The 13884-nt window shown below is 45.7% G+C and overlaps 1 protein-coding gene across 3 annotated transcripts in view; it reads left to right on the top strand.

The window, feature by feature from the left end:
* Window positions 1–5904: 5904 nt before the first annotated feature.
* The window catches only part of Mta3 (metastasis associated 1 family member 3), a 126619-nt gene continuing 118639 nt past the window's right edge, over window positions 5905–13884 (top strand). For all 3 annotated transcript variants that reach the window (XM_038318725.1, XM_038318727.1, XM_038318726.1), the window contains exons 1-2: window positions 5905–5973; window positions 11902–11995. In XM_038318725.1, coding sequence (XP_038174653.1) covers window positions 11974–11995 — 22 coding nt within the window. In that variant the 5' untranslated portion in view covers window positions 5905–5973; window positions 11902–11973. The remainder of the gene's footprint in view (window positions 5974–11901; window positions 11996–13884) is intronic.

Here is a 13884-nt window from a genome sequence, read left to right as displayed (position 1 = left end):
TATGCATGTGTGTTTGTGTGTAGGTATATGCATGTGTGTTTGTGTGTAGGTACATGCATGTGTGTTTGTGTGTAGGTACAGGCATGTGAGTTTGTGTGTAGGTATATGCATGTGTGTTTGTGTGTAGGTACAGGCATGTGAGTTTGTATGTAGGTACATGCATGTGTGTTTGTGTGTAGGCATATGCATGTGTGTTTGTGTGTAGGTATATGCATGTGGGTTTGTGTGTAGGTATATGCATGTGAGTGTAGGTACATGCAGAGGCCAGAAGATGTCGAATCCTTTGGAGATGGAATTCCAGACAATTGTGAGTCATCTGGTATGGGTTCTGAGATCTTGATCTGGGTCCTCTGGACGAGCGCATATGCTCTAACTGCTGAGCCACCCTTCCTCCCCCATTCTTTAAGATATTGAGCATTTCCTATGTAGAGGATCCTGTCTTGGAGCTGGAGGTAAGAGGGACTTAACACAGAGACTCCAGGGGAGGCCAGGGAGTCTGGCCTGGCCACCATCATTCCTTCCTGCTCTGCCCCAGGTTTCTAAGTCTTTAATGGGGTCTCCAGGCTAAGGCTGATCCTAAGAAGGAAAGTTGAGTGTAGACAGGTGTGGGAAATGTTCTTAGCACTTTTCACACACTTATTGTGGTAAGACTAGGAACCTCAAAAACCCAAGGAAATGAGACAAGCAGACAAGGAAGTAACAAGAACATAGCAATATTTTGAGGAAGACGATTCTTACTATTTTTGAGATGGGGTCTCATGTAGTCCAGGATGGCTCCAAATTGTGTAGCTGAGGAGGACCTTGAGCTCTCTGTCATATCTCCACTTCTAACCCAAGGATTGGGTGCAGGAATTAGAAGCATAGGCTATTAGGTTGGGTTTATTCAGTACTGAGGAGCTAACCCAGAATTTCATGCAGGTAAATATTGTCAACTAAGCTGCACCCCAGCCATGGAGCCCAGCCTAGTTCAGATATGCAGTTTAGAATAATCTTAAACTCCTGTTGTTCATGCCTCTACCTCAAGAAAAGCTTAGTATGTAATTGTGCATGTATGTAGGCCATGATGTACATGTGGGGCTATGTGAACAACTTTTTTGTTTGTTTGTTTTGTTTTGTTTTTTTCAAGACAGGGTTTCTCTGTAGCTTTTGGTGCCTGTCCTCAAACTAGCTCTTGTAGACCAGGCTGGTCTTGAACTCACAGAGATCCTCCTGTCTTTGCTTCCTGAGTGCTGGGATTAAAGGTGTGCGTCACCACCGCCTGGCTATGTGGACAATTTTTAGGGATTGGTTTTTCTCTCCGGGCATGGTGGCACGCTCCTTTAATCCCAACACTCAAGAGGCAGAGGTCAGGAAGATCTCATGAGTTCGACGCCAGCCTGATCTACAAAGCAAGTTCCAGAACAGCCAGAGCTGCACACAGAGAAACTCTGTCTTGAAAAAACAAAAATATAAAAAGACTTGGTTTTCTCTTTCTACCATGTGGGTTGCAGGGATCGAACTCAAATCACCAAGTTTGGCAGCAAGCATCTTTACCAGCTGAGTCCCTCCCTGCCCCTGCCACCTCCCCAACCCTTGTTCATTTATTACTTAAAGCATTATGAGCAAACCTTCTAAAACTCGTGACCTATTTCCTTGAAGTTTTCAGGCTGCATTCTTACTAGGAGACAGACGTTGTGGTTCATGCTGTTGTGGGCCAGAGGGAAGTACTGAATTACATTTCGTACTGATGCCAGGAGACTATTCCAGGTGAATTATTCAGCCTATTTGTGTGTCAGCTCGGAACTGGAGAGTGCTGCAGATAAGCACCAAGGTTTTGGTGGGATCTCCAGGGAAAGAGTTAGATAAATAACAGCTCTGCTCTCACTGTACCAGAGCCCTTGTGTCTTCTCTTGGCCGAAGAGCCGAGGGCTCAAGTTTGGAGCTTCCTACCAACTCCTTGGAAATCTCAGGCTTTCTGGGGCAAAAAGGAAGCAACAGACACCCGCTGTTTGCCCAGTGCTTTCAAAGCACCTTTAGATGTCACCACAGCAGACCCTTAGCACATCTGAGCAGTGAAGGCACCTCTCCGTTTTATAGATGCGAAAACAGGCCAAAGAATAATCGGTGGTAATAAGGCAAAAGGCACATTTATTTTGCCTCAGCTATTCATAAATTATTTTTCCTCAATATTTGTGATAAAGGAATATCAACCAAAATGCAGTCTCCTTCTCTGGGGACACCTCCTACCCTGACACAGACCTCAGTCAGTATCACCACCATAGTGGACGGTCAGCGTCTTGTTTATTCTGCAACAAGGTCTGGGTGTAGTTTGGAATGGCTCAGGTTTCCTAAAGGAAGTCGTGTATTCATTTGGGACGAGGCAGTCAAGAAGGTCTTGCTTTGTATCCCAAGACGGCCACGAACCTGAGGGAAAGGGGGAATCGGTGTGGGAAAATTAACCGTTTACAAACTTTCCAGTGCTGTGTGTTATCCCACGCTTGTCAGACAATCCCAGCACTTGAGAGACAGGAGGTGACAAGAGCCAGCCTGAGCTGCTTAACATAAATAAGCTGATGAGATCGCTCAAGTAGGTGCAAGTGCTTACAGCCATTGAAATGACTACCCAAGTCAATCCCCGGACCCATATGATAGACCTACACCTAGGTGTCATGGCATTCGTGCCCTCACATATATAGTAAGTAAATAAATGTACTAAAAATTTAAAACCAACCAGCAAACACGGAAGAACTGGGACTTTATAGTTCAGTGATTACGATTCATAAAGCCCTGGCTTCAATCCCCAATACTGGAAAAAAAAAAAAAAAAGGCGCGGGGTGGGGGGATGTCTTTTCACTTAAAAATCAGTTAGGTGACCAGCTACACCAACTGTTGACAGGACCTCCTCTTTTCGCTGGGGCAATGGCAGCTTGTGGAGTCCCTGTTCCTCTATCGGCAAAGGAAGCCTCCCCGTGCCAAAGGTCTTTCCTGGTTAAAGCACGCGCCTTAAACAGCCTGTTTAGAGGCCTGAGTATGTGGGGGAGTCGGTTCTGTTCAGTTCAGTTTTGGCACAACCATGATAGACCTGCCAATGTGGTTGGGGTAGATAGCCAGCTTCTTTTTGCTCTTTTCAGACTGGGCAAGCTGCAAGTAGGTAGGGTTTTCTCGGCCCCAGGGCCTGCAGGCTCTAAAGCCACTAAGCACCCTCTCACCACGAGGGAGGGACGCCAAGCATCAGTCGCTTGCCTTGACTAAATCAGAGAGTTGTACCCAGAAGGGCGTTCATGTGCTTGAGGTCACACATAGAGGGTTGTCCCCGGGGACAGAAGCAGGAAAGGAGAACCTGTCCCAAGGCGGACAGGTGACGAGGGCAGGGGAGACGCTCGGAGTGGCTGAGCCTCTGTCCCCACCCAGGTTCTTCCACAGCCCCCGGCCCTGGTGTGCTCGGACTCTAATGCGGGTGGCCCCGAGGTCCTCGGTCCCCGCAGCCCGTCGCCCCATCCCCGCCGCGCTCCCGGGCCCGCTCGGCGACGCTCGGCCGGCGCTGGGGGCGGGCACAGCCCCCTCCCTCGGTGTCCCCTCCCCGTCCCTCCCCCTCCCCCGTGGCGAGGCGGCGGCGGCGGCGGTCGAGGCTGAGGCGGCGGCGGCGGGCGGGGCTCGGCTCGGGCTCCGCGGGCGGGCGGGCGGACATGGCGGCCAACATGTACCGGGTCGGAGGTAGGAAGGCTCGGCCCTTCCCGGCCCGTCGGGGCGCGGGCGGCGGGAACGGGGGTCCGGGCAGCGCACGCTTTCCGCCCGCAGCCCGGGAGCCCGGGCCGAGGGCGCCGCGGGCGGGGCGCAGGGGGCTCCCTACCCCCACTCCCCTCCCCCACCGCCGCTGCCCGGCGTCTCAGGGCCAGGCCTCTTCTGGGGACACGCATCGGACACCCTCTTTACGAACGCCCCAAAGGGACAGGGCCCCTGCAAGCCCCCTAGCCGAGTGGCTTTTTTTCCTCGCGTGGCTTTTGGGCACTGGGGGTGTGTGTGGGGGTGCTGGGGACAACCTCCCCCTCCCCGACCCTGCTTCTGCTTCGGTGTTAGTGTGGGCTGGGGGCGATGGTGGCCCAGATAGGGGGCACAGCTGGACAGGCCTGTTTGCAGACCCAGGGCTCTGCACCTTCGCTGCTTCACCCCCATTCCCTTCTGTTTTTCGTTCAGCCCCCCTAGGAGTGGCGGCTGTGTGTGAGTGTAAGGGGGGCAGGGAACCGCAGCCCCAGGTGGGGAGTTGAGCCTAGCCTAGACGTTGGCTCTGCTGTCTGTCTTCCCAGCTTTCTGCAGAAGAGAGAAATAAGGTCAAACAAACTTTCCCTGCTCACGACGCCCTCCCTCCCTCCTTCCTGGTAAAATAATAATTCAGATAAGGTGGCGTGTTGTGAGTGAGACTTGCTCTCTCCCTTCTTTGCTCAGTAGCTGAGCTCCTGATGGATATGGTGGGAATGGCCTGGCTAAATGAGGCCACTTAGCAGTAGAGAGCCGGAAGGTAGACAGTGACTATGTGGCAGTCTAGTCTCTCAGGTAAACACAACAGTGGGAAGTTTTCCAGCGACTCTGGAGGAAAAGCCACGCTTGGAAAAATCCTGCAGGTTTAGTTGAAAACTTGCCATGATTTCTTTATAAGAAAAGGGCCTAAATGGAGTTGGATCAAATATAATAAAAGGGTAAAAAGATCCCAACACCCTCCCTAGACGGCCCTGCCTCTCAAGCAGTAACCCTGCCCTATTCCTCACCTTCCCAGGTTGAGCATGGAAAAGTTTGTTACCAAGCTTTCTCTTACCCACTCTGCCCGCTGGCTTTCTTTCCTTTTTTTTTTTTTTTTTTTTTAAGTTGATGCTTGACATGAAATTGGGCTGGTAAGCCCTCCTCTTTGCTTTGAATTTGTCTTAGGTCAACAGTTTTATGTAAGAAACTTTCTCCAGGGCTGACTGGATTGGAGGGAAGGGATGCAGATGCTGCGCTGGGAATCCGCCTTAGTGAGCTCTGATAATAACTGACGAAGATGTAACATTGTTGTGGTGTTTTTTGTTTTGTTTTGTTTGAGACATGGTGTTTACATAGCCCTAGCTGCCCTGGAACTCACTCTGTAGACCAGGCTGGCCTCACAGAGATCTGTCTGCTTCTGCTTCCCAAGTGGTGGGACTTAAGGCTTATGTTCTCTCTCTCTCTCTCTCTCTCTCTCTCTCTCTGTCCAACCCCCCCCCCCCCTTCTTTCTTTTCTTTTTTTGAAACAAGGTCTTGCTGTGTAACTGTGCCCGGCCCCTACTTTGTAATCCTGCCTTTGCCATCCCACCCCATTACACCGAGTCAGGCTGCTGCTTCTTTTTTTAATTAAAGAACTAATTTAAGGTTGGGCATTGTGGCACGTGCCAGTAAATTCAGCCTGTGTGGGGGGGGGCAGGAAGCTTTAGAGCTGAGTGGCCAGGTCCTCAGCTACATAGCTAGTTCTTGCCATCTTGGACTAATGGAAAGCTATTTCTAAAGCAAAAGTGAGAGAACATAAGCAGGTGTGGTGCATGCTGCCAGTCCAGCATTTGGGAGTATGAAGCAGGGGATACTGAGTTGTAAATCAGTTTTGGGCTACTCAGAAGTGGGGGGTGCTAGGAAAGTAACAGGACATGGTACAGCTTACTGAGGTTGTGGTACGGGTGGGTGTAACCTACTTACTTACTGAGGTGATTTACCTGATGCAGAAAGTTTGTAGCCCAATAAAACTGTCACAGAGCTTCTAATCCCAGCACTTTAATCCTAGCAGAGGCGAGCAGGGCTCTGTGAGTTTGAGGCCAGCCTGGTTAACATGGCCAGCTCTAAGACATCCATGTGACCCTGTCTAAAAGAAGGAGGGAAGCTGACTATTGTGAACGATTTCCTGAAAAGACCTGTAACTTTTGATTGCAGATTATGTTTACTTGAGAATTCCTCCAGCAACCCGTACCTAATCAAAGAATAGAAGAACTCAACAAGGGGAGGAGTGAATGGCAAGGTGGGCTTTCCGTTAGGGGAAACCGTAGGGGTGATTTTTACCTTCAGTTCCAGACTAAGAATTAATTATTAATTAATTTTACCTCCAAGACAAGGTTTCTCTGTATTACAGCCCTGGCTGTCACTTTGTAGACCCAGGCTGGCCTTGAACTCACCGCAAGCTGCTTGCCTCTGCCTACCAAGGGGCTGGATTAAAGGGCGTGTGCTACCACGCCTGTTGTTCAGTTCCAGAGTGTGAAAGTCAAACTTTAACAATATTCACAGCGTTCGGCATGCTTCTGAGTATTTTACTTTTTATAGAGTTTTGGTTTTTTTTTTTGGTCTGATGATATTGAGTAAAAGATTACAGATCTCTTCAATTGATTTGAGCGCTAAAAGATCAGGACTGTTGAAGAACTCGGTTTCCTTTTCCTATTTAGAACTGGTAGTATTTTGCTTGTTTGTTTGAGACAGGCTTTCACCGACTTCAAAATCACAATCCTCCTGCTTCAGCTTCCCAAGTGCGTGTTTTTGCAATTTTTAGTGAATTATAGTTTCCTCCCCTAGCTTTAGAAGGAAGAATCCTTCTAAACTAGGTATGGCGTTGATGTATATAGTCAGGCACATTGGGAGCTCAGGGTTAGCCTGGGCTACAGAGTGAGGCCTTGTCTCTCCACCACCATCAACCCTAAAATTGTAAAATGAGTCAATGTGATCCTAGCACTTGGGAGACTGACACAGGAATATTATATGTAGTTCAAGTCTGGCCTGGGTTTTATTACTGAGACTGTCTAGAAAAACAAAATGAGAGGCAGGGTAGATGGCTCAGTTGGTAAAGCAGTTGCCTTGCAAGCTTTAGGGCCTGAGTTCAATTCCCAGAACCCATATTCAAAACTAGAAAGAGAAACCAGTTTAGTGGCTCCTGCTTACAGTCCTTGCCCTGGGGCTCACAAGCCAACCAGCTGAACCTACCTGGGGAGTTCCAGGCCAGTGTAAAAACACAATGGTTAGGAAAATCAGATGGTTTGCAAGGAAGAGGGGGAGAAGAAAAGGCAGGCAGATCTCTGAGAGTGGTCTATTCGTGAGTTCTAGGACAGCCAGTGCTACACAGAGAAACTCTGTCTTAGAAAAAAAAAAAAAAGAAAAACAAGTTGAATCACAGTGCTTGGTAAATAGTAATGCTATGCATGAGCATAAACATGAGAAATTCAGAAAGTCATTAGTTCAACAGTTGTTTAGTTAATGCCTTTACTTATGTGCCAGCCATTTATGCTAAGATACTTACAATGTGTTCCTGACTGAAGCAAAAGACTATGATTCACACTAGTTTGGGAAAACAGGCATTGAAAGCAAACACAGTGTAGAATGTATAAATTTATATGTGCGTGCGTGTTTTCCTCTGTACTCTTCCTCTATTCATCTGAGTATAGACTAGGGGAGAGTAAAAAAGAGAAGTGGTTTTGAGACAGGGTTGCATGAAGTCCAGGCTGGCTGTAAACTCCTGGTGCTGGTTTCTGAGGTCTGGGATCGGCGCGTGCACCCCACACAGCAAAAGGGCACAAATTTTAACAGTATCGAGTTATGCTTGTCAGGAGGTTTTAGTTTCAAATCTAAAAAGTTCTAGAATTTTAAGGAGGCTGTGCAAGGTCCTGGGTTCTATCACCACCCCCTACCTCCCCCAACTCAAAAGAGGCTGCTAATTGAACTCCAGATTACGTATTTACAGAGGGCTGTCCTGTGTGTGGCCTCTTACGGTTAGCACTTCTGTTGTTTTATTTGTGAGACTGTGGCTGGCTTGTTCATCTCTTAAATGCATGTTTTCCATCATCCGCCCTATCTATAGCCTTTTCAGGTCAGAAAGTGCCAAGTCCGGCTCAGGTGGTAACTCAGAGCTCCTGGGTTCAGCGCCTAGCATAGAAGAAAAATGGGTGTGGCAGCCCACGGCGACAGTCCAGAACTGAGGAGACAGAGGCTGGGGGATGGGAAGTCCTTATCAACCAGCGGAGAGCTCAAGGCCAGCTCCAGCAACTGGAGGCTTCACCCCAAAAAACAAAAATACCTCCTGCTTGCTTTGTTCCACATCACTTATCACTGTCAGATACTTAGTTCAAGGTTGTGTGGCTCAGTGGTACAGCTTGCCTTTCCCTTTCTGAGCTCACCCTCCCTAGCACTGTAAAACAGTAGAAAAATTCTTTTACCCCTTTGTTGGAGGCTGTTTGTTTGTTCCCGGCTGCACTGACCTGAAATATCACACAGAAATTTTATTAATTGCAACACTGCTTGGCCAATGACTCTAGTGTATTCCTAGCAAGCTCTTACATCTTTTTTTTTTTATTTAAAGATTTATTTATTTATTTATTTGTGTTTTGCCTATATGTATTCTGTATGAGGATGTCAGATCCCCTGGAACGGGAACCACAGACAGTTGTGAGCTGCCATATGGGTGCTGGGAACTGAACCTGGGTCCTTTGGAAGAGCAGCCAGTGCTCTTAACTGCTGAGCCATCTCTCCAGCCCCAGCTCTTACATCTTAAATTAACCCATTTCTATTAATCTATGTATCGCCACATGGCGATGGCTTACTGGCTGAGGGCATCTCCATGATTCTGCCTACTCTCTATTTTTTTCCAGCCTGACTATATTTCTGTTAAGCCATTGGCCGAAAGCAGCTTCTTTATTCATTAATCAATAAAAGCAGCACATATACAGAACTCCCCTCATGTGTACACTCACATATACACACACACACAACACACCCCACACACATGGTAAAAGCAGATTCAGACTGCATACTTTATTTTATTTCTTGAGACCTGGTTTCTCTATGTAGTCCTAGCTAGCTTGAAACTTCCTGTGGAGACCAGGCTGGCCTCAGAAAACAAGAAATCTCGCCTACTTCAGGTGCTAGTATTAAAGATGTATGCCGCCATACCCAGCATTGAGACAAGTCTTGCTATGTTCCCCAAGTTAGTCTTGAACATTCTTGGTGGTTCATTTGACCTCAGAGTTTCTATTTTTGAAGCAGGGTCCCATAGCTTAGGCTGGCCTTGAACTCACTGTGAGGCAGAGGTGGGCCTTGAACTGACCTGAATGCTAGAGTCACAGATGGGCTCCAGCATGCCTGACTGGCTGGGGATGTTGAACTGTATCTGTAGCTTTCCCTAGCCATCCCCACACTACTCACACTAAACATTGAGCCCAGGCCCTTGCATGGCTAGACAAATAAATGCCCTACCACTGAGCTGTATTGTTTTTGAGACAGATTCTTACAGTTTAGGCCTGTTGGCCTAGAACTTGCAATGTAGACACAGCTGGACTCAAATCTGGATCAGTCCTCCTGCCTCTGCTGAATGCTGAGCTTATAACATTGGTGATATACTGAGTTACCCCACCTGCATATACAAGTTTTTTCAAATAATTTGCAAAGATCCCCTAAAGCCTTTCATGGAGCCTTAATCAGGATCCCTCCTGCCATTTGGGAACTATTGGCGATAAGCATGGATATTAAGGAATTTTCCCATTGATTCCCCTGAATGTCCATTTGGAGTACCGGGAATTGAACCCAGGGCATTGAACATGCTGGGCCAGTGCTATAAAAAAAAAAAAAAAAAAAAAAAAAAGGACAGAGCCCAGGCTTGTCTTCAATTCTTGGTGTTCTGTTTCTCTGGTTCTAGAAGTCCACCAGGCTCAACTTTAATGCTTAACATTTATAACACATACACCCTCACTCCCTGCGCTCACTTCTTTACACACGAGAAGCACAGCAGACCAGCCACTGCTCAGTGCATCATTGTTTGGAATAGCAGAGCTTCAGAGAAATAGTTTCTGTGTATTCTGTGGAAGGGAAGAACCATGCTGTACTATAGTCCTGGGGAAGGACAATAGTCCTGTAGTCGAGGCAAGAACAATACTGCACTATTGTGAGTTATCCAGTAGTCAAGACTGTGTGTGGCCCAGGAGAAGATTTTTGTTGCTGGGGATTGAGCCCCAGGCTGTGCACATTATAAGAATGCACCCTGAACTGAGCTACATCCCTTAGTCCTGAAGATGTTATTATTAATAATTTATTTATTTTTATTTATTTATATTCTATGTGCATTGGTATTTTGCCTGCATGTATGTCTGTGTGAAGGTGTCAGATCCCCTGGAACTGGAGTTATAGACAGTTGTGGGCTGCCAATTGGGTACTGGTAATTGAGCATGGGTCCTCTGGAAGAGCAACCAGTGCTCTTGACCACTGAGCTGTCTCCAGACCCAAAGAGTTCTTTTGTTGTTGTTTTTGGTTTTTTTTGGAAGAGTTTCTCTGTGTAGTCCTTCCTGCTGTCCCGGAACTTGTGCTGTAGATTAGGCTGGCCTTGAACTCACAGAGATTCTCCTCCTCTGCCTCCTGAGTGCTGGACTAAAGGTGTGCACCACCACAACCCAATCTCACCCAGCAATTTTTTATGTCAACGTATGATGCTGTACCCTGTTAATTTCAGCACTAGGTAGGCTGAGGCAGGAGGATTACCACTTCAAGATAGCTTGTGTTATGTGGTAAAAATGTTGTCAATAAAAAAAGGAGAGCAGGTGGTGGCACATTCCTTGGGAGGGAGAGGCAGCCAATCTCAGCGTTTGAGCCTGGTTTACAGAGTAAGTTCCAGGACAGCCAGGGCTACACAGAGAAACCCTGTCTTAAAAGGAAAAGGAGAAATATTTTGAACTACAGCTTTATCCCTCAAGCAAGCTTAACTGAGAATTTGATCATCTTTGCAGAGTGTTGCTCTTAGGCGAGCTTACTAATGAGACAGAGATGAGAAAGCACATAGAGTGGAGCCCTAGATTTTATTTACATGGAAATATTGGCCTGTTCATTTAGCAGATTGCTGGATCATCGCTTCTGGGGGACGAGTTTGATCACAACATTACAAAATGTATTGGCATTTGGGTAGGAATTTAATATGATTTCAATTTGAAGGGACAATATTTCCATAGAACCATTTCTCACTAAAATATTTGCTGCCAAACTAAAATGTTGCTGCTGAACTTGGTAAAATTGACAAATTTATTATGGTATACATTCTTTCTATTTGAATATATCTTTAAGTCCAGATACAGTGTGCCACGTATGTTAGAAATTGGACATTACAGTAACATTTTATTGTAATCTATGTGCTTTTATGAAGAGCTTGCCAGTGAGTGATTGGCCTGCTTGAAAGCCTGCAGAATTTATAGATATTAGAATAGGAGCCTGGGCCTCAGCTGCAGTAAATTACAGCTGAGCTGAATGCAGATTGTATTCTAGACTAGTCAGAGACTTCTGTGTTGGGAGCTTACAGTTTTGCATAGTTTCCTACTTGAAGGTAAACTGAGACTATTGACCGTGCGGAGGATGTTTCTGCAGTTCTGTTCTGCACGCTGGCTACTGCCTCCTGCAGAGAGTCGTCCTAGGACTGGGGCTGGATGATATTCCACTTAATCTGTGTCATCTGGGGATGGGTTTGAGCAATCAGTGCACAGCAGTGCTTTACAAAGATGATCTAAAATCAGTACCATGAACAAATTATTTGTGGCTCTTAAAATTGAAGGGATCAGTCTGGCTGGTATGGCTGTGAATGCCTGGGGGAGGTGGAGGCAAGAAGACAGTGACCACAAGGCCAGCTGGGGTCTCACAACACACATGCGCACAAAGTTAGCGGGAGCTCGTCTCCATTTCCTTCTCTCCAGGTTTCAATGCTGTTGTTTGCTTTTCAAGACAGTGTCTTGCTACGTAGCCCTGGCTGGTGTGGAATTCTCTATGTAGATCAGACTGGCCACGAACTTTGTACAGTCCTTCCGAGTTAGCTTTGCGAGGGCTGAGGTTATAGGCATGTGCTGCCACATTCAGTTTTTAAGCGCATTTTATCATTGAGACTTCAGGTCCCATATGACTTTTGTTTTTCTCATTTCTTAGACTGCAAGTGGCAACGTGGAAGCAAAAGTTGTATGCTTCTATAGACGACGTGATATCTCCAACACTCTAATAATGCTTGCCGATAAGCATGCTAGTAAGTGAAATGGTTTTCTTTTGGATGGGGGGGGGGAAGTTTTGTGTTTTTCATGATGTGAGGAAAATGTTTTCTATGACTACAAAGCTTTTTGTCTCTTATTTATTTGTTTTTTGATTTAATTTTTATTTTGGGTGTATAGGTGTTTGCCTGCATGTATGATGTGGGATGTCCTTCTGTATATGTGTTGCTTTTATTGGTTGATGAATAAAGCTGTTTTGGCCAATGGCTTAGCAGAGCAAAGCAAGGTGGGAATTCTAAGCAGAGATACACAGAGAGAGTAGGCAGAGTCAGAGAGAGACACCATGTAGTGGCTGAAGGAGAAAGACACCCAAACCTTTACAAGTAATCCATAGCTTCATGACAATACAGATTAATAAAAATGGATTAATTTAGGATATAAGAGTTAGCTAAAATATGCCTAAGCTATTGACCAAGCAGTGTTGTAATTATATAATTTCGGTGTGATTATATCCTGGTCAGGGCAGCTGGGGAAACTAACAAGCAATCTTTGTTACACACTGTGTACCACATGCAATGCCTGGTACCTTCAGAGGCAGAAGAGGGTGTAAGATCCCCTGGAACTGGAATTACAGATGGCTGGGTGAGCTGCTATCTGAGTGCTGGGAACTAATCCGGTCCTCTGGAAGACCAGCCAATGTTCTTGACCTTAGAGCCAACTCTCTAGCCATTCTCTTTTTTTAAAAAAATTAATTTTTTATATATTTTGTATGTGTGTATGCGATTGTGTGTGCCATCATGTCTAGGTGGAGGAGTCATCTTCGTCCTTCACCTTCTTGAAGTTCTGTGGATCATCAGCCTTGGTGGCAAGCACTTTTGTCCCCTGAGCCATCTTGAGGAACCCCCTTTCTGTGTCTTTTAATTTTCCTTGCATTTTTTATAGTTTATTTTGTTTATTTGCATTAGTGTTTTGCCTGGATGTATGTCTATGTGAGGGTGTCAGATCTTAGAGTTACAGACAGTTGTAAACTGCCATGTAAGTGCTGGGAATAGAACCCAGGTCCTCTGGAAGAAGAGCCAGTGCTCTTAACCATTAAGCCACCTCCCCAGCCCTCCTTGCAGTTTAAATGGGAGTAGTTTTTGGGTAGTATTTGTTTCCTCTCTTTCTTCTTTCCATGTACATACAGAGATATAATAATAAGTTTATTATTATTATTATTATTATTATTATTATTTTCAAGACAGGGTTTCTCTGTAGCTTTGGAACCTGTCCTGGAACTAGCTCTTGTAGACCAGGCTTGCCTCGAACTCACAGAAATCCGCCTGCTTCTGCCTCCTGAGTGCTGGGATTAAAGACGTGCAACTCCACAGCCTAGTTGCAGAGATATAATTTATATATATTAGCATGGTTTATATATTTATAATATTTGTGTGTGTGTGCTAGGGAGTGAACTCAAGATCTCGTGCATTCTAGGAAGTGCCCTGTCTCTGAGGTAATCCTAGTCCCAGGTCACACTTCTTTAGATGATATCATGCATACTTTTATTAAGAAATTAACATATTGAAATAAAAAATTTTGAAAGTAACCATCAGGGTAGTGTTTTTGTTATTACTTATTATAGTTTCTTTGTGGGTACAGATTTGAGGAAATTTATATTTCATTGTGACACTTCAATGGGGGAAACTTTTTCTCTCTTTAAAACAAATGGGCAGTATTAGGATTTTTGTTTTTGAGCATCAACTTCATGTATACTTAAAATCTTCTTGCCTCAGCCTCCTAAGTGCTCCACATATAGGTCTGTGTTACCATAGCCAGCTAATATTTGCAATTTTTCACCGAGTATTTATTGTTACACATTTACAGTATTAGGTATACAAGACATTAAAATTTTGCTAGAAAAACTACCAAATCTCATTTAGATATGAAC

The sequence above is a fragment of the Arvicola amphibius genome, chromosome 2, assembly GCF_903992535.2.
Source record: "Arvicola amphibius chromosome 2, mArvAmp1.2, whole genome shotgun sequence".
Taxonomy (NCBI): domain Eukaryota; kingdom Metazoa; phylum Chordata; class Mammalia; order Rodentia; family Cricetidae; genus Arvicola; species Arvicola amphibius.
The sequence above is the reverse complement of the archived record's forward strand: the minus strand, read 5'-3'. Positions and strand labels throughout refer to the sequence as shown.